At 34.7% G+C, this 21890-nt stretch overlaps 2 protein-coding genes across 3 annotated transcripts in view; one reads left to right on the forward strand and one right to left on the reverse strand.

Moving 5' to 3' along the window:
* Nucleotides 1-400: 400 nt before the first annotated feature.
* Nucleotides 401-6701, reverse strand: LOC128681147 (uncharacterized). 2 transcript variants are annotated; one of them, XM_053764796.2, is made up of 5 exons: nt 6486-6701; nt 6123-6362; nt 5159-5317; nt 2225-4492; nt 401-1700 (listed from the first exon to the last, which is right to left on the reverse strand). In XM_053764796.2, the coding sequence occupies exons 2-5, from the start codon at nt 6295-6297 to the stop codon at nt 1627-1629; spliced, it is 2676 nt and encodes an 891-aa protein (XP_053620771.1). In that variant the 5' UTR covers nt 6298-6362; nt 6486-6701; the 3' UTR covers nt 401-1626. The 2 variants fall into 2 exon arrangements, with proteins under 2 accessions (XP_053620771.1, XP_053620772.1); XM_053764797.1 differs by having other exon boundaries at nt 6492-6691.
* Nucleotides 6702-7681: 980 nt separating this feature from the next.
* GEFmeso (Guanine nucleotide exchange factor in mesoderm) overlaps nt 7682-21890 on the forward strand; it is a 67868-nt gene continuing 53659 nt past the window's right edge. The window contains exon 1 of the mRNA XM_053764638.2: nt 7682-7867. Coding sequence (XP_053620613.1) covers nt 7813-7867 — 55 coding nt within the window. The 5' untranslated portion in view covers nt 7682-7812. The remainder of the gene's footprint in view (nt 7868-21890) is intronic.

The raw sequence follows: 21890 nt of genomic DNA on the forward strand, positions 1-21890 counted from the left end.
AAAGGCATCTGACATGATTTTTACGACTACTTACCGCTACCTAGTGGCAAGTAGTCACATACATAGTAGTGAACTGAAATATCCACCAATAATGTTTCCTCACGATATTTTCCTTCACCGTTTACAAGTGGTCGATGAAAACCACTTTACATTGGTTGTCGTATCCATTGATTTTTGATAAGATTTAATTTGTTACAATACAAATAGTGTAGCCAATATGAACTATTGCCTTCATTTGCTTAGTTCTTTCCCTTGATTGACTTTTACAATATGTGCGGAAGACGAAGCAGTTGGTAAACGTTATGCTTTTCTATCGTTCACAGACCAATATGAAGAACTTCATTTAGATCTCAAAAAGAAAATTGATAAGGAATGTGTAGGGATAGCAGACATAACATTCTTTGAATAACAAAATTTTTTATTCATCTAAGAATTAATTACACAAGAAAATTATAAAGTAATATTAGAGGAAAATCGGCTTAAGAACAGCCAAGGTATTCTCATTTCTTCACTAAATGCAAACAAATTTTTAAAAGCCCTAAAAATTTTGAGGCCTAAAAAGCAAGACCCAAATTTATAATAACGCATAAATCGCTCGTCTAATTTTAAGCTGTGTATAGCATAACTACTAAAAAAAATATTCTTTTAGTTTTTGATCTATTTAATTTCAAATGATACTGGCCACATAGAGGCCACGATTGAATATAAAAACCGTTCCTATTTTAACACAGCGTCAATAATGTTATAATATACACACTAACACATTTCAAATAATCACAGTCGGGTATTCATTTTATGGTTTTAAATGATATAAAACAGTGGTGGGAAGCTTCATAAACCAGGACACTTAGACCTACACATGAGAAACATTCTTAAATATACAAGTAAAAATATTGAAGTCTTTTGCCACAGATATTTTAACTCCTGACGCAAAATGGGGGGTTCAAGTTTGAGTAGCATTTAGCTCTCAAACGAATGAACCAATTTTGTTGGAAAGATGTAAAGAGGGATGCGGAGAAAAGTATAGTCTTTTCGCTCATACAATATAAAGCAAAACAGTTTTTCAATGCCTATTTTGCCGCATCTTATTTATTATGTTGGCTCCTTATTTTTAGTTTTCTTTGTCTTCGAGAGAGTGGTATTATTATTATTAATGAATGTCGTGTTTTTTTATAAACCTTAAAACGGCAAAATAATTACAACGTTATCCTATTCTATTGTGTTCATTTTTGCCAATATATTGCGGAGACGAATTATGTTGTCTTTTAAACCACAACTTCTATGTCACAAAGGCGTTTATAAGATCACAATTTCCTCCACATAATATAAAACATCCTGCAATATATTTGTACAACATATCAGAAAAAGAGGCGGCACAACATTTACAGGAAGAACAAATAATGATTCTTTAAGCGGTATGAAATCCATATTTTCATGTGTAAATATCAATAAAAGTTAACATTTATTATTGCTATAGTAAGGCTGCTTGAACATATTCTAAATTCAAAAGGCGGCATGATTTAAAAATTCATACCGCTAAAATATTTGCTCTGGTTGTTTAAAAAAAAATTATTCTTTCGCGGCACTGGCCATTTGATACTCAAAAGTAGCGCGGTTAATTTTTTTTTATTTGCGTGTACGCTTGCTGCTACGTAGTCTTCTTCTGTTGGTAGGAACACTGACCGTGCTTCTTGGTGTTTCTGAAGAAAAAGAAAAACAATATGTAAAAGGCTGAAAATAAATTTTGTTGTAATTTTAAAATAAATATATTCTTACAAAACCTGGTTATAATATATGTAAAACATGATGTTAAATAACAGTTGCGCATGACTCGGTCAGATTAGTGTACTGTGTATAACAAGGTGGAAGACTTGATACATGTCTTGCTGGAATTTGGTTGATATTCTGCCTACGCGATAGATTTTTAGCCACAGTGCAATGGATTGCTGATCATAGTGTTGAGCAGTCTATTACCACAGGTGGCTAAATCCATTTATATTTTGTGGACAAGCAAGCATTATGAAAGCTAGGAAGTTTATATTAGAGATCCCCATGAGGCTGACATAGTCACACAAAGTGCACTCAAGTCTTGTCAAAAATTTAGAAGAAAGAAATAATAATAATAACAGTAGACTAGTTTAAATAACCTCAATTAAGACTGATAAGCAATAAATTTGTATGTTTGAAAAAAAATCTACTTAAGAAAAAAAATAAAAACACTCACTTTTAATTTTGCCTGGCAATTTCTCCACAGAAACAATTTCCCTCTTGCCTGAAACTTTTCTCTCTCTCGTCCTATCATTATTCTTTAAACCATCCAATTTCGGACTTGATTTGCTGCTACTACATTTTTTCTTTGACACACATTCCTCTAATTTGGACACTTCTTTGTAAGTACTCTTTTTAACCGGGACTTTTTTCTTAACGCTCTTGGATATCCGTCCATTGCTTCTCATAGACCTTGTGAGTCTAGGTTGCACATTACTCGATGGTTTGTTGTCTTTGCCTGCCTCCTTTTTAGACGTATTCTGCAATTTCAAAGCTTCCTTCTCTTTCGCTTCCCTTTTCTCTTTCAACCTATAAATTTTAACCATTGCCGGCGTATACCCCACTAAATGTTCATCATTTTCTTCTAATTCTTTGCTAAATTTTCCTGCAGCCCGTTTCTTGAAATTTGCAATGACTTCTTTCATTGCGTAAGTAGGATTTAACGATTGCAAATAATCTTTTTGCATCAACGGAGACTGTTGGTCGTTACTGTCTGACGAGGCATCGGAAAGCTTCCTGATTCTGTATTTGCATGTACTGTCATCATCATCTTCATTAACAGTGACCGCCCGTTCCTTACGGATAATATCTTCTGGGTTACCAGCTAAGATTTCGGCCCAAGTAAACTGTCTTGCTGATCCCATGAAATTTCCAAACTTCCCGATGCTAGTTCTATGCTTCCTCACGCCTTTGCGCTTCTGTATCTTCTTTTTGGATCTCAAATTCTTAGGCGACAGCTTCTTGCCCATGATATCCAAAGGCATAAGAGATTTTTTGAGGCGAGCAACTAAATCCGCATCGGATATAAAGAAATTTCTCGATGTGCACGGCTTTCGGATTCCATCACTTGAAGAATTTAGTGTTTGCTTCAAAAGTTCTAACTTTAGATCGTTTTCAAGAGAATGTAAGTTTTCTCTCTCATACGCTTTCTTAATGCCATTTCTTATGAGTTCTGCAGGCATATTTTTCCTGCCAAATCTCTTTGCGTACGACAAACGCTTCATCGGCGACATCGGAGCTTCTGCAAAGTTCAAAAATATATCTTTCTCACCATTTTTGAGTAATTCACTCCTAAACAGACTCCTACAGTAGTCATAATCTGGTTTATCTGTGAAACCTAAGCTCACTACGTATTGTAGAAACTTCTCCATAAATTGCGGGTAAAACTCAGTCTTGAAGCAAGTTTTTAGTAAAGAATTTATATCACTCATGAAATTTTTCTTCAATGCGTGCACTAAGTCTGGCTCGGCGAGGACTTCAGCTGTTTTCCAAGGTAACGTCCCCGTCAGCCAGTCAATAACATTGTACCCTAATGTTTCCAAGTCAGATCTTCGGGAATGCGCGCCAATATGCGAATCCCGCGAACTATATTCCATCGTCCCATCATGTGCTTTCCTTGCATCCATGCCAAATTCTTTATGTCTACCATCGGAGTCTAGAAACTTCGACGCCAATCCGTAGTCCAACAAGTAAATCTGTCCATTTGACTGGGATAACACTGTTTCTTTCTGTAACTCGTCCATATTAGTTTCAGCATACTTATTGGCTTCATTACGAATGAAATTATTACCAAAATCGTCAAGGAGCTTCTGATAAGACTGATCTGAACAGACTGAGCTGTTCAAGTCTTCATAATTTACGTAATTCGATATCTGCCTCAGGTTGAATGCGTGATGTCTATGGAGAGTTCTGTTATCTCTGTCTGAAAGAATTTTCCTCAACTTCTTCTTAACATTGGCCAGTCTTTGATCAGTCTCATTTTGCCCGTTTGAAGTAGAGCTTTTATAGTCTTTAACTATAAAATCTTCATCATCATAATAGTTGGAACTTCTTGCTTTTCCACTCTTTGCACGTCTATGTTTCCCTGACAGTACGGCAACCTCCTTAGTATCTTTCTGGAATGACGCTGTCACTTTTGTAGATTGTTTGGCAAACTTAGAGCCGTCGAAACCGAGCATCAGATTGGAGCTTTTGATATCAGAATGTGTGTATCCTTGGCTATGTAGATATTCCAACACATCCAATATTTGCAGCGCCAATACAAGTACGTTTTTCAGGTCTAGAACTTTGGTGCGCGCAATGATTTTCTGCAGGTCTATGTCGTAGCGGGGGAGCACTAGGAATCTGTACTTTGTGCCGGTGTTTTTGTCTGTGAAGGAGCCACTCGCAATGTACAGGGGCATACCCAGGCGTTTCAGCTTGCATTTTTGGCGCCACGATTTAACTGTAATTGATAACAATAATCTCTTTAAAAATATATATATATATATTTACAAAATTAATAATATAATTTATTTTCCAGTTTGAGGGTTTTAGTAATCACAGCATAACTACATTATAAATTAAACAACAACTGGAATGTAATAAAACTTTATATTAAGTATTTACAAAAGTAATGTTTTCGGTTTTTACCAAAGGATAGATTGGTCAATAGACAAGTTAACAGGTAATGTGGGCAAAATTGCTACAACTTTTACAGATATTTGTAAATAGCAGTTTAGTCATGGCTTTGTCCATGTACTAGTGAAAACAAATAAAGGAATGTACTTTAGTTTTACCAATTTAGGGTTCCGAATGAAACAAGTGTACCATACCATATAATTTTGAACCTTAATATCTATTGAGATGATAAGTTACAAAAAGCGGCCAAGTGCGAGTTGGACTCGCCCATGAAGGGTTCAGTAGCAGCAAGTAACATATATAATAACTATTAGTAATATTAGGGCAGAGAGACATGAATAAGGGTTCTGTTTTTGCCATTTGGCTATGGAATCCTAAAAAGAACCCTTACATTACACTGATGACTCCTGCATAAGTATTTATGGGAAGGGTTAATTTGGGTTATGTGAAAATGGTGCTTGTGGATTAAATTTATCTTGTACTGTCTTACCTTTAGCAAGTTGAGCGGACCTTATAAGACAGTGTACCTCCACAAACAGGGGCCCGTTCGAATGAGGCTCAATCTTGACCACATATCTGGCATTCACTTTTGTTACTTCTGCATCTGTATCGTCAGATGCTAGGTAGATACGCCCGAAGCTTCCTCTCCCTGAAAACATAGACAAAATGTGTTATTTTTATTCTGCTTGAAGGAAAATTATTATAGTGTAATAAAGGTATGTAAAATTTTTTAATTTTTTGGCTCTGTCATTTTAATGGAGGGTCCAGATAGGGTCTCAAAAATAAAATGTGATAGAGAGGCAATACAGGTCGGTGTAAAATTATTTAATATATATTTTTTGAAACTTTTTTAAGTTTATGGATGTAAGTATAAAAATAAAACATTGTAACCAATAAAAAGCAGAAGCATTTGATTGATTTTGTACAGGTAGGGAATGTTGCAATATTTTAGGAAAAATCCATTTTATGATGTCACTTGTGTGTGTGGCGTGTTGATTTTACCATGTAGTCATCAGTTATTACGGGGTATTTTTATCACAGATTAACTGGTTTCGCATACATGATATATTTGATTTAACCAAATAGAACTTGTATGAACAGTACATATAACACCTAATATAATTATTATACACTACCTTTTGCCCGCGGCTTCGCTCGCGTGAATTTTCCATGGGAACATTTATATTTCCAGGATGAAAAGTAGACCTTTCCCCTATGACCTTTCCCATACTTCAAACTACATGTATGCTAAATTTAAAGAAGATTGGTTGAGCAGATACTGCGTAAAGAGGTAACAAACATATTTACTTTCACATTTATAATATTAGTTATTATTATACATTTATTATTTATACAATACCAAAATATAATCGTTATAATAGGCTAAAGCCTATTATAACGATACCCTAGTTACCCTAGATTTATATCCTCATAATTTTAATTTGAACACTTACCGATAGGCTTGCCGATTCGCCATTTTTTCTGCTGAACATCTGTAAAGATTATGCCGGGCGGCAATGCTTCGTCTAACTCGCAGAAACTAACATCCAGACTTGGAGGCTCTTCTAAAGCCTTCTTCTTTTTAGGCGGCAGCGGCAATTGCGCCACCTCGGTACCTCTTCTAGGCATAACTATATCATAGATCAAGTTCAATGCTCTTTCAATTTTACGATCAGACTTACTGCATGTAGGCACTGAAAACAAATACCGACGAATGAATCACATTATAGACAGTGCAGTGATAATCTAATAAAGACCAACATGCAAGGAAACGTGACTATAAAATAGAATTAACGGCTTAAAGTTATTCAACAAACCTTCACCTGTAAATGGTGTTTTAGAATCAATACAACTAGTTTTGTCAAGACACAAAAGCAGAAACCTAGCCGATAGTATTATTCGCGAACCGTAAGTTATGCATAGGCAAGTAGTTGAACTTTATTTCAAATATTATTGACTAAAATCACACGATAACATCAACTGATTACAATTCCGCCATGTTGTTAGAAATCAACCGATCAATGACAAAATGCCATTTGTAGTGTTGCCATATCTAAATACATAGTCCGCGAGTTTTAAAATCTTTTCGAGAATACCATCCTTTTACCGACTATACAAAAATAACTTCCTGTTTTATGCTTACTAGTAACATATTCTGTAAGCAACCTAGTCTTGGATTTATGTTCATATAAGACATCGTATCGTACTATCTAATCTATATATCTGAAACAGGTAAAGTTTTTGAATAAAACTTTCACCGAGCCTTGTTTTAGTTCTGAGTTGAGTAAAGAAGTAGTAAAATTATGTTAAATAGTTGATATGTAACATATAAAATGTGATCATATACTTCCCAGTATAAATACATTTATGAAAAGGTCCGGACACTAAATTTTTGATTAGTAGTAATTTGATTAATTTAAATTGTTTAGATAAATACTTGTATATTTGTAATTTGCAAAGTTATTAAATTAGATAATTAATTTAGTAATTAAAAATATACGTAGTTAATACTAGACCTAAACCTAAGAAACTATTAGAATTTGTAAAAAAATTAAAGGATAAACAAATCGTTACATTAACAAAAAGTCTTCCCCCGCGTCTGTCTGTCTGTTCTCGATGCACGGATTTACATTGTGGTTTTCACCAATAGATAGTGTGATTCCTGTGGTACTTAGGTTTTGGTGTATAATTAAAAATATATGTATAATATTACCCATTAATATTAGTATTTTTACCTGAGCGAAGCCGACATCGGCCCGCCTATGATAGAAGTTTTCAACCAATTTAGGTAGGTAGGTGAGATAAATCAACGCAGAGTTCTAAAAACAGCTATGCATTTTATGCAGCAATGCAACCCAATATGAACGAAATGCAGGGCGTGTGGGAGGGCGGAGGCGCGGTGCCTCCGGCCTCTGCGAGTGAACTTTTTCATTCACCAGTCGTCAGCGAAGCGGGAACGCTGTGTTTCGTGAAATTCCGTCACCGAGCCCGCTCGGCTATCTAAACGCGATACATGTTTGTTTGTCAACAAATATTGACACAAAAATGTATTAAAGTAAACGGTTTAGTGAGTTTAAAGACGCATAAGTGTTGTTCCCTTTTATTATGGAGTAGGAAATGTTAAGTTTAACTTAGTGAACGAAGATGGACGGCGCCAACGCAGATTCAGACCACTCTATGACTTGGGAGGATTTTTTCGGTGTGTATTTTATTATTTTTATTTTCAACACGAATTTTTTTGCAGCGCTGGCAACACGTCAGTGATATTAAAAAATCTTTTATCTATGCATAAAAAAAATAGTGATGTGAAAGCTTTTTTTGCAGCATGTATTTTTTGCGTATGATCAACATTTACTATTCGAACTTTGAATGTTCAAAAAAATATTTACCTTCACTTTTCAACTGATTATTAACCGGAAATAAGTATTGAAACTTTATTTATATTACTTTCGCATTATTCCTTAGTGTACTAACTTTACATATTAACTGCATAATTTTTATATCAAGAGATTACTTATGTAGGCGATTTAGCAGTTTAAATATTGTCAGTGTAAGGCATTAAATACAGTTGTCATAATTTTTGCAAAAATTGCTCAAAAGCTGGCAAATTAAATACTTAGGTAGGTAGCTAAAGTAAGTCAGCCAATACCGATAGATACCTATGCATGAATTGCAAATATACAAAATTGACGCGTTATAAGACCAACAGCGGAGAACACGGTTACATTACAAGTTGCGATTTAGCGCCGAGAGCGAAGAGACAGGTTTGCGAGCCTTGCTCCAAGACTCCCCTGACTAGGGTTGCCAATAGCCACACATCCAGTAAATACGGGACTGATAACCGTACTTGATCACCTATGGTTAAGTCCTGAATTTGTTAGGTTATTAGAGATCGCATCTAGAAAAACACATTTATTCGTAATTCGAAAAATTGGTATTAAAAGTTAGAACAACGTGAGAAATGTCATGCTGTTCTAATATCTAGGTATATCTTCTAATACTCATTCATTTGAAAAAATTGAACTTAGTTTTACCTAGTAATTTTTTTATTAAAACCTATTGTTATAATAATATTGTAAGTTAATGGCAACCCTACCCATAAGGGGCTCGGTGCACTGTACTGGCTCTTATTAAACGTGATCAATCACAACCCGAAGGATTACTACGCACCACTTTTTATGTGATAAACACGGAATTTATTGTACAAGAAACGTGCCATTTTGCCGTTCCGGAAAATCAACCATCTTTAGAATTTTACAGGTATTCTTGACCGTGTTTACTTGAAATTGCACGGAATATTCGTATTTTACAAAATGTTTTCATATTTTTATAATGACATAAATCTACAAGTCGTTATCTTCATCCGTAGGTAGCTGGCAATTAGAATCATTACAATATGGCTACATTCGCAGTTACAGTTTTTCAATTGTCTTCCTCATTAGGTACTTCCTCTAATAATTTAGGTTTTTTTGCCTTCAAGTTATAGGTACTAAGCCAATCCCATCACATAAAGACAAAAGAATATCTTTTTGTAAATAAAAAAAAATAGCATAAGAATCTAGCTAAACAGCCAAGAGATGATTTGCACGTTTCATTATCTGTGGTTAGTATTATTTTCGCTTGGTTGTTGTTAGCCTTTGGAAGCATACGAGTACATTACATAGGTACTTATGAATCATAAAACATATTGGTATTAAAATAATGCTATTTATTATAATCTTCTGTTTAGCCTTGCTCAATAAAATATTTGGCGTGGGCCTTCAGTTCCCGCCACTTTTTTCCTATTCTGGGCAGTTAAGATCCAGTGGCTGCCCGCTATCTTTTGGCGTCTTTCCGTCTAGTCTTAGGTAGGTACCTAGTGGACGACTAACAACAATACGCAAATGCTACAGTACATATTCAGAAGCGATTTGTTTTTGCTGATTTGATTGGACTTTTGACCGTACGTATATAAACTCATGGCAACAAGTCGAAGGCTTTGTCAGCTAAGGCCGAAGACGAGACGAGAACATATAACTTCACATCATTCGTCAACAGCATTGTTTAGCACGCCAGTTGTGTTTACAAACATAGCTCGGCCCTTGTTTGACACCAAATCACACAATTGTCCAAATGACATAATCCATAAATCTATAGATTCGGTATACTATACCTCATATAATAAAGCTGAAGGGTTTGTGTGAGCTATCTATGGAACAACTAGTCTGATTTGAAGACAAAAGTCACTTATTGATAGTTAGACTACCTACTGGATATAGGGTCAATAGAATATTTAAATTCAAATTTTTCGCCGACGGCGTGCCAGTCTTAGTCTTAGTTATAACAGAAAGTTGTCAATTTTATCTGATCAAAATAGTATGTCCATTGTTCACCGAGGCAAGTAGAGTATTTAGTAGACAGAGAATCGTATTTTCTTCCGAGTGTGTGTGTGCTTCATACGAAACCTGCTTACATGGATAATTAAATAAGAATATTTTTCCGGTTAGGTTATTATTTATCACAGGTTTTGCAATTTTGTTAATCCATGGGTGGCGTTAAAATATTCTCAATACTGTCATTCTCTCTCATCGGAGAGTTTTCAAATTTCTTTGACAGACATAGTGCGTCGGACAGAGAACTGGGTCCGACTTTTTTAAATCTCATTTTGACTCTATAACTAGCCTTTACCCTTCTAAAAGTAACGTAGAACTCAATGTTTGTGTTAAAATTACCTCGGTTATAAAATAAAGAAAACAATTCTATATCTACAATTTCGGACAACCCAGACAACCATTTAACGAGTTGGTTATAATTTACTTCTTGTTAGACCGTTGTCTTGTAAGCTGTCAAAACCAAGCATTTCCGTTCGACTTCTATTCCAGATACGCGGTTTTGTATTGTTTTACTCCATTGTCTTTTATTAGTCATCAAGCGTTTTAGTTTATGTACAGGCTGGCATTTTGAACCCGGTACTTATAATACCTTTTAATTATACATACCTACTTTCTAACATATTTTTTACGAGTCATTTTTTATTATCATATTATCATGAAAGTTGAATTTGAATTTATTTTCGACTATTGTTTCAAATAAAATAACTTTTCTGTTAGGTATTTCTTGCTATCCAAATCAGATACTTCTTGATATTATTATTATAATTTACAATATATAATACCATATCAACTTGCATTAAGCATAGTCAAAATCAAATTTTATTACAATATGTAATGTAATACCTACCATAGCAACTTACATTCAAATAGGTATTTCATTTTGACTATGTGATCAAAATTAAATTTTAATGAATTAATGTAAAAAAATTATAATTTAATGCAATGAAAAAAAAATGCGTAGCTTCCGGCTCCAGAAACTTAAATTATCTATGCTAATTCCCGCGCTATTCGAAATTAGAACGTTCCGAACATGATTCAATGCCCTACTTAAACGAGCATTCGTTTGATTGTAGATCATTTTAATGAAATCTAGATTTGCATCGAGTGTCAAATAGGCGCCAGTGGTCTTAGAATATTATTGCAATAGGTAGATTGAGCGTTGTCTACCGCAGTGTCGCAACATAGGATCAAGTTAAACCGCGGCAGAGTCACTAGTGGCTATAAACGTGACTATCATCGGAATATGAATAAGTATAGTTGATTTCGTTTGCTATCTTTTACGAGCGCTCTTATTCATAAAAAGTTAAAGCACTATGTTTTTCACTATCAATATCCTACTTTACAATACCTATTTGACATTGACAAAACGAGAGAAACCATTAATTAGAATACTTAAACTTTTTTATAATCAAAATTGGAGCCACGTTGATTGGCGAAACCGAAACTAAAGTCAAGCTATAGTGAGAAATAAACTCAAATTAATTTTCTGTTGCACATTAAAATAATATACTTCAAAATACTTCAGATCACGAATGGTAATCTTCTGTGCCCACATTTTTACCTCAAAAGCGGCATCACTTTGATCCAAGCTGTCTCGGGGACATCGTGTTGATTGATAACAATGATTTGCATGTTGACGCCATTCATTGGTCGTAGACAGAAATCCCATTTATTCGTAGGGTTGTCACACTTTTCTTTTACGGCCTTTTAATTCAAAATGCTGCAAAACACAAAGTACCTACGTTTGAGGAATTCAAAATACGTCTTGGTCTTTTCTTTCTAATTAAAAAATTTGTTTTTAATCTTCATTTATTTTTCCACTACTATTGTAATACCTTCTATACTTTCTAATAAAATTATATATCTAATAATCCCTTAAAATATTTTTTTTACATTATGTCTGTGTAATAAATCGTGGAGGAGTTCTCTTGTCGGAAGCCGTTCCGGGGTGTACCATCAGGTCCTGCTTATCATAATGATGCAATGTCATATAAATTAAACGTGTGTACGAAATTTCAGTGCACAATTAAGTTATAAGCACAGTTACAAGATTACAATTACTTACATATATAATTGCAAGTTAAAAAAAAATAATTTTGTTATTGTTAACCTATCTAAAGAACTTCATTCGAAATTAGGTAGAAATAACAATACATTTGGAATTTCCATTACATAGATATAACGAAAACACACTGGAATAGTCTCGCCGTTAAATTCATAACCTAAAAACCATTTTGACAATTAGTATGGTTCCGTGGCAGCGAGCAGATTGCAACATCGATTGTATGCAGTTGCAACTCTGACCTATGCTAATGAAGCGTTGAGAAAGATTCGACTCGACGCCAGTGGCTGCGAAGTTTCATTTAATAAATATAGGTAATCGAAAACCTAAAGTAGTATGGGTGAGTATGCGGAATGTACCTATAATACCTATAATTGATAACTGGAATTTCTTTTGACAAACTCTACAAACTGAAAAATTAACGTAAAGATGTTCAGAATTCCTATCAATCTCCTAAACTAGTAAACCAAGTAGATTTACAATTAATATAATAATATCCTTCAAGATTTTGCAACCAGCCAGTTCTAATTAACTTGTTTTAACGTCACTACCGTTGTCTATGGTTCACAGAACAACGTTCAACCGTTCACCGGCGTGTGTAATCTTCAGTAATCCTGGTTTATCGCATGGCCGGCCACAGACTGTATTCGGTCTTTATTTTTTTTATTTGTTGGCGTGCTGGTTGTTCACATGCTATGACGTGCAAGATCATTGAGCCAAGCTAATGCATACTAAGTGGTGTTTGTTTACAGTGTTTAGTGTGATTTGGTTCATTAAACTCATGTTTTTAATCATCACTGCCATGTGATCTGTGAAGTCGCTGGATAGGAAAAACAATACGGAAATTCACACAGAAAAAAATAAAATATCCAAGACTTATGTCTTTAAAAACAAACATTTTTATCTCAAGATAACAATGTTTGTTTTTATTCTAGTACGATAGATGACCCTGATACTACTGCATCCGCCTTCCGCATGTATGCACCTTAATGACATCAATCGGTAGGTTGTATTAATATATCTACCATACTAGTTAACTTAGGGTGTCTGCTAAAGATTTGCTCAATGGGCACGCAGAAAATGCATAATATTTAGGAACCTTATTAATCCATCATCTATATACATCCTTTACTTTAGCGGTGGTGGTGTATTGGTTAAGATGCCAGCCTGTGGATCGAAAGGTCCCAGGTTCGGATCCTACTCGTGCCACATGAGTTTGTCTACAAATCGGACTCATATATAGTAGTGTTCACCGACGACCACTTGCATCCGCTGAAGGAAAACATCGTAAGGAAACCTGCACACTGGTTGATTATTATTAACTTGTGTGTGAAATGGAGAAGGCAATGGCAAACCACTCCTTTAATAATGCCAAGAAAGTTGTTGTGTGTGTTTCATTCCACCTAATGACCACGACCCTCAGCTATGAGGAATACGACTATGAAGAAGATCATTTACTTAGGTACTTCTTTTCGAATTCAAATTCAAATCATTTATTCAGAAATTAGACCTTCACAGGCACTTTTTCTCGTCAATTTTTATATTTATAGTTATTTCTCACAAGCTACAAACTACTGGCATTTCGAGTGTGTCATTGCTAATACTGGCGTCAGATTATTCAAATCGCCTAAAGGTGTATGTACTAAATTTTATAACGGAAAACAATCATAAACGGTATAGAACCGTAGAGTAGAGAACTAAAACGGTAGAGAATGCCAAAAAGGCGTAAGTCCAGTCCACCATTTGTACTTTCTTTTTGTAATTTTGTTTGTGAAGCTGTTATAATTTGAAATTCGAATATAGCTACTGGATAAAATACCCACATTTTTTTCAAAGCTGCAAATTAAAACTAAAACAACTTATTTGCGACCAGTGCTAATTTGATAAACTGCCAAATTCCTTTGTTTTTGAACCAAAGAGCCTGCGCGCAGGCGCGGAAATCCAGACGATGTCTAGACAGGGTGGATAATAAGCATGCAGAATATACACCAACATAACGTGACCTTGGCTCTTTGAGGTTATATCCTTGTTTATGGAAAGCACGGGGGTCAGGACAAAATGGCGGTTCCTGAAAACGTCAGTAGAGATTTAGACGACCTTGGCTTGAAGCCAATGCCTGATTGTAATAGGTACCTATAACCAAAAATGACATGAGATGTTTTAGATGCTTAGATTTCGTGGGTTCCGTTCCTCAAATGGAAAAAATGGAACTCTTTTAAAATCACTTGGTCCTTTTTCTGCCAGACCTCGCAGCTAATTTGCCCCGAAACTAATGAACCAAATTCAGTTAAAATTTCGTACACGTTCATGTAAATCTGTGACCTACAATACAGTATGATTCTTTATTGCCAAAAGCGAGAAATACACAAAAAAACATTGAAGGCACAAGGCAGACTTGTCGCATAAAATAAATTTAATTGTTATAAATAATTTGTAACTGTTGTTTTCTTGATGATAGGTTTTTGTTTACAAAGTTTTATAATTTTATGAAAAATCCGGTCATGATTATTAAAAATCTTGACGATATGCCCCACAAATATTAAGTAAATATTCAGTGTACAAATAAATAAACGTTAATTGCTCGTTTATTTATTTGTACACTGAATATTTACTTAATGAATCGTCAAAAATATTTCACAGACTTTTCTATCGAACCAGACGTCAGCACGGTTGTATGATAAGACCCAGAGCAACAAACATATCTTTGGCACGGAAACAGGGGTGCGTTTTATTATCAAGGGTGTGGAAAGATAGGACGCAGGGTTGTCACAACACAACCCTTACAGTTTTGTTGGCGTCAGGTATTTACAAGTAAATAAAATAAAAAAATACTATTTTGGTGGGAACTGTCTTCGTAAACTATTTAGTGTTCTAAAATTAAAATTAAAATATTTTAACTCGATTTATTGCTGTTTGATGACATTATTATTGGCATGACAACTGGCATGCAATACTTTATTCTTTTTCTGGCCGATATGGTATTGCATGTTGCATGTCATCAGCTGTCAAAATTAAAAAAAAAATCATTAATCACCATCACGTGTTCAGCCGTATTTATATGACGTTAGGTTTCAGGATCGTTTCATTATGAAGCGGTATTAATTTTGACAAGGAATTTAATGACCAGACTGAGCTCGGAGACTTGAGTATTCCACGAAAAGTCCTTGTTCCCAGTTTTTTATTTCTTTGTCCTGTCGTCTCTTGCGAATATAAATTAATGCGGCGGCACCAACTTCTTCCTAAACGTTTATTCCTTTTGTTATGCACGACGGTATTGAAAATGCTGAAATGTCACTATTTATTGTTTTATTTTAGTAGTTAATTTTAGAATGAACAATTCTTCAATTGATTACCTAAGGTTTATAGATCTTTATTGAAGTAGTATGGATGAAAAATTATTTATTCAAGTGGCTCATTATTTTAGTACCATGTAGGTACTGTTGTACTTAGTACCTACTAATTCCATGGTTAGTACACTTTATGCTGTGTTAATAGAAAATATTGTATAAAACTAGACTATTTATGTGCTCAATGGATGTTATGTCAACTCAACAGACACAATTGACATAAATATAATAAATATAAATATATTAGGACAAATCACACAGCTTGAGCTAGCCCCAAAGCAAGTTCGAGACTTGTGTTATGGGACATCAACTCAACGATACTATATTTTATAACAAATACATATATAGATGAACATTCAAGACCCGGGCCAACCAGAAAAAGATCACATTCCATTATGACCCGATCGGGGATCGAAACCGGGACCTCATGGTTCAGTGGCAAGAACTTTACCACTGCGCCACCGAGGTCGTCATAAAATGTTAATTCGTGGATTTCGTATTCCCTAGTCCGTATATGCATATAGTTATCGCCTAACCTAACCTACGCATCACGCACTCCGATATGAAAGGTAGAGTTGGAGCCAGTAACCAACCCATCATCATGGACATATAAAATAAGTATTTTTTATATGTCCATACCTACCACAACTTCCTAACACATCCTGTGTTAGGAAGTTAATGTGGTGGGTCAATTTGCTATTCGACTGGGTAAAAAATAAAATGTATGACACGATAATCAAATGTCACTTTAATTGATCAGTTTTATCTTATCAATTACGAGATTTACAATTTCTACGATCTCATTAAATAAGTATATAAGAAATGCTTTTCGACTGCACAAATTACTGTTACACAAGCTCCATAAAATTTTCTTTTTGACATTAGAATATACTATCTGATTTGACTAGTTGGAAAGTAGCCAGTTATGAACTTCATATAGCTCGGGTTACCGTCGGGAATCAAAATCAACTTAGGCCACGTAAATCAAGGAACATTATTATGTCAATTACCTTTTAAGAAAACGTGCGTGTCGTTACGTAAGTTGTTATTAAATCATTGTTAACGACAAGAAGCGTGATTATAATTATAACGTTATGAAATAGCAGGAGGAGCTGGCAAATTGCTATGTTGTGGTAATCACGTGTGACGGATGACGAAGCTTGTAAAAAGAAATCAATGTTTGAATAGGTGGTAAAACGATTAGAATTTCTAAGACTTTGACAAATTAATTGACTGCTTGAGGGAAATATAGGTACATTTCTTTCAAGATTATTTTTATAATAACTACTACATGTATGTATCACGCTAGTCTCAAGAGTTTGTATGATGTAGAGTAAGTGTTGGCTGAATATCAATCTCATCTAAATGAAACGACAAAAAATGAAACGAATAATGTTTTATCTCGTTAGAATTTCTGTTAAATGAAACATTTTATTAGTTCTGGCTATAAAATTAATTTATCTAAAAAAAAGATAACGAGACACTTTTAATTTTCGAACGAAAAAAAAGAATTTCGAACCTCGTCTGTCAACCCTGCCGCTGCGACGCCGCTCGGCCGGGAATTGAGTCTACCGTTTGGGATAGGTCAGACCGGTCTCGGTCGATACCACGGTCTTTTACGACTTGTAACAAAATGTAGTTTTACTGTTGTCTTGTCTTAAAGCGGCGGAGGTGTTAAAACATTTGAATTTTAATTAATAAGAAGATAGTGAAGTCAATTTTACTACATAACGGTAATTGCATTTTGCTGATTTAGCAACATTTATTTATTGTACCAGATGTAGTTTTCAATAAACTTTCCACGTTATAGGTTTGCACATACATGCACAATATTGATTTTTCTTAAAATATTTATTATAATTTGTTATCATTTAAAAGACAATTATATATAATTGTGTATAATTATATATAATTGTATAAGATCCTATAGGATCTTATAGAATTACGTACATAGTTACATATGTTTTATTCATATTCGAAAAAAAGTGTAACTTTAATTCAATGGTTTAATTATGTTAACAACCGTCAAAATGAACGAAAACATGGTGGGTAAAACGGAATGGACATGAAATGGATTAGTTTAGCGCTATTTCATTGATTTATTGCAAAGCACCCCTGTGACCGCACACAACACAATAGAACATTACTCTGGGGGTAACGGAACACAATTTGCCATAGACTATTACAGAAAATATTTTTAAATCTCATTTGCCTCTAACTCTGGACCATAGAGTTCATAATCTTTTACTAGAGAAAAATGAAAAGGCAAACGTATAATGTATTGCTCTTAAAAACAACATATTTGTTACCAACTTAACAAGACCTGCAATTGTTTTCGTTAGCAAAGTATACGGAGTTCTTGGTTTGCTGGTTATTAATGATTTCTGAGTACAGTTTCGTTGTAAATGTGTTATTTCGATAACGTATATTAAAAGTCTACAGTTATTTTGAACTTTTGCACAACGAAATAGGGTTCTTTATCTTTTACACTCGTATAGATTAAAGGCCTCGTGGGAAACATAAGTTAATTTTTATTTCGTATTGTTTGGGGTGGAACTTGGACTTGCGAGTATTTGCAGAATACGTTTCGTTTTACTATTCTGTGGTTTTACTGAGACCGATTTATAAATGTCGGAGAAATATTTTGGCGCAACTGCGTATGTTAGGTACCTAAATACTCCTTGTAATTCCACGAATTAAGTATTCAAACACTTAAATAAAACCTATCAATCAAGCTCGAACTCTCACGTGTTGTGGTGATGGTATGTGTTGTTCTAAATTACAATTTCATAAACATTTAATCGCCTAGACCTTAGCGATAGACTTATTTCATTCCAAATTGGTCATGTCAACGGATTTCCGATTGCAATGGTCAGCAAAGACAGATCTCAAACAGTAATAAATCGTGATGAACGCGCTATGTTTACATAACACCACAAATAGAGATCCAACAGAGTCGGAAACGGGGGTAATGACCCCGCGAATAAATAGCACTGTTATGGCCAAAGCAGTACTGCTACTTTTAGCACCGGTGATAGGTCTTCGCGTATGGTTGTTTTAGTGGCTTACAAAGATGCTAGATTCGTTAAGCTCGAGCTGATATCTCCACTTGACTATTTCCCAACAACAGTGTTAGCTAGTTGCCAGACAATAAGAAAAAGTGGTGTAAAGATGGCAAATTTTCAAGCTTCAATCTGAGATTTCAACTTCATTACTTGAAGCGACTTGACTAAAATCTAATATCAATATTAGCAAACACATTCTATGAGAAAAATAAAAAGATGGTGGATTTTTAAGTTTCAAGTTGAGATCTGAAAGAATGAAAGTCTGACATGCTACCATTTCCAAACACACTCTATGACAATGAGAAAAAGTGTTTAGCATAGAAGTCATATTTTAAACTTTAAACATTCCTAAAAATATACCTATAGGTACATGTAGGATTTTTAAACACCAGGCAATTTTTTGTAGCAGGTTTCTGATGATTAAGGAAATCTATAGCAAGAAGTGACTAAATTATTGTGTACTCCCATACAAATCAGCTGACTGAATTTAGTATGGAAAGTTGAAGTAAAATATGATGGTTCTTTTTCACTATTATTTTTATGGAAGTTGATATGTACATAGCTAAAAACTTATTTGGTGTTTAAAAAGCCACCCTGTAAGCAATAGCAGAACACAAATCCAAAGAGAAGGGAGCGGCATGTCACTGAACTTGAACTATAATGAGGGGCGCGCCCGAATGTCGCAATCGATAGCTCGAAATGAGGGAATTATCGACTGGACCACGACTCCAGCAATTATGTTATTATTGTCTGCCATGCTATTTAGTTGTTCGAAAACTTGAGAAAGATTTGTTTTATGTATTACATTATATAGTTAAATACTCAGGGTTTTTGTGTACCTGCTAAGCCTGTCTATGGAAGTTTATTAAAAAGGTTAAACCGAAAATGAAATAAGTAAAATCCAATAAAATTATTGTAATTGTATCATAGTATTTTTATATTATTTTATTACATAAGCACATAAGATCAACACCACAGCTTATCAAAATTAATGAAAATATATGTATAACATGAGTGTTTCAATAGAATACACAAGGAGGCAATTGCAAAATTGTAATTCTGTTCGCCGTACAATAATTTATTAACAGTTTATTTATACTGTTTCGATAATAAGTAGCACTGTTTTTATTCGGGGCACGGATTAAATAATCAGACTGTACACTGTCGGACATTGAAGAATAAACATTCATACAATGTTGATATAATATTGTTGGATTCTGCACTTATCCACAAGATTCTTTCACAGCATTCAGCATTATATTCAATGACATAGCATTTTGGATGCATTGTGAAGTATTATTTTGAATTACCGAATTTTTGTATTATTCTTTGGTGAATAAAGGACATTTGTATTACTATAACTCTATAGAAAAGTTGAAAAAAAGAAGGATTTAGTAACCTAAAATGAATTGTTTCAATCTAATGTAAAGTATTGTGCGTGCATCGCTTCTTCACCTGCGCATTGGAAGAACCCGGCCTCGTTACATTACGTTTCGTCGTGCAGCTCTGTTGTGCTACATTGACGTGCGTCAACGTACCATGGTTTCCATGGAAACTCCATACAATTTCTGCGTATTTCGTCGACGGACGTAAAACAACGGAGGACGAGGGAGGATCGGGTGCGCTCGAAGTCGGCCGGCTGCTGAGCGTTTGGCAGTTGACTGAGCTATGTTATTCTAGAAGGGATATTTGACTTCAAAAATAATAAAACATTACATTAAACGTTTAAAGTAAAGAATTTCAAAAATTACAGGAAATTCTTCACTATCACAAAATATCTTCACTATCACATAATAAACACTTTTATAATAAAACAAAATCCTCTGCCGTTCTCGTCTGTCTGTTCGCGATAAACTCAAAAACTACCGGGCGGATTTTTGTGCCGTCTTCATCTAGGTACATAGTGTGATTCCTAAGGAAGGTGTATTATTAATTTGACACCTCTGTGGCGCAGTGGTAAGGTTCTTGCCACTGAACCGAGAGGTCCCGGGTTCGATCCCCGGTCGGTCATGATGGAAAATGATCTTTTTCTGATTGGCCCGGGTCTTGGATGTTTATCTATATATGTATTTGTTATAAAATATAGTATCGTTGAATTAGTATCCCGTAACACAAGTCTCGAACTTACTTTGGGGCTAGCTCAATCTGTGTGATTTGTCCTAATATATTTATTTATTATTATTTATTTATTATTTATTAATTATGTTTTACCCGAGCGAATCCGGGACGGGCCGCTTGTTCAATAAATAAATTAAACCATCCAATACTTTTTCCACACAAATCTATAAAATTAAAATAAAATATCCTGTGCCCATTAACCATGCTTTGCAGTATATCATGTGAGGAAACGACGTCGTGATCTTATGTCGTGGACTGTCTGAACGCTGATGAATATTGTAGGAGCACTGGTGACTAGCGTGTGAATTTGGTCGTGTGCGGTGCGCGGCTATGATTTCTTGTTGTCGAAGCTTGTCAAATCTAAAGCAATAGACATTAAAAAAAATCAGGAGTAAGTAAATGAATCTAATCTATTGTGTTGTGCGCTCTTTCTCCAGCATGAGCGTATTCCAGGTAGCGTCCTCAGTCGTTGAGGGTCCGTTTTCCAAAATTTTCGTCTTCACTTCGCACGGTCATCGGCATCCCTAGTTGTCAGACCATTGGCACGCATATCATCCTTGACGACATCAAGCCAGAATTTCTTGGGTTTGCCTTCTGCCAGGGCCAGGTGTGCTCTGAATTGTCTACTATAATAAAATGTATTAATACGTATGTATTATAAGTACCTATTCTTACTGTTAATTGTGATTTCTGCTGAAATTACAATGACATCTCCCTCCATACAGTATTAAATATTAAAGTACCTAGATTTGAATTTGGAACCTCTATAAATCAGACATAGACTAATAAGATTTCTTTCTTAACTTCGTCAAGTGGCAAAGACTGTAAAAATGCAAAACTAATCCCACCTTGTATAAATGATGTCATAATATAACATTATATTTTCTACATGTTTATCTAGGCTACACGTGCTTCAGTTGGATCACGAACAATGCTTTTATGGAGTTTGATTAACACTGAATCATAGTACCTAAGAAACAAAATAAGTATTTTTTTTATTATTTTAGTTTATTTAGTGCGTCCGCTTGTAACTTATTATTGTCAAGGTTCTGAGCAAGTAAGCAACGTATCGCGATGAAACTTACACCAGATTTTAAGCTGAGACTATCCGGTATACAACTGTGAAAATTCCATGCGTCACACACGTAACAAACGAACAAAATTTTGCAATGTTTTTGACTTTGACATATCGATAGACATAGAGACAGACAAAAATTTAAAAAAAATGTTTTGGCTTCTATTAGTCCCATAAACTTAC

Source organism: Plodia interpunctella, chromosome 26 (assembly GCF_027563975.2).
Source record: "Plodia interpunctella isolate USDA-ARS_2022_Savannah chromosome 26, ilPloInte3.2, whole genome shotgun sequence".
Classification (NCBI taxonomy): domain Eukaryota; kingdom Metazoa; phylum Arthropoda; class Insecta; order Lepidoptera; family Pyralidae; genus Plodia; species Plodia interpunctella.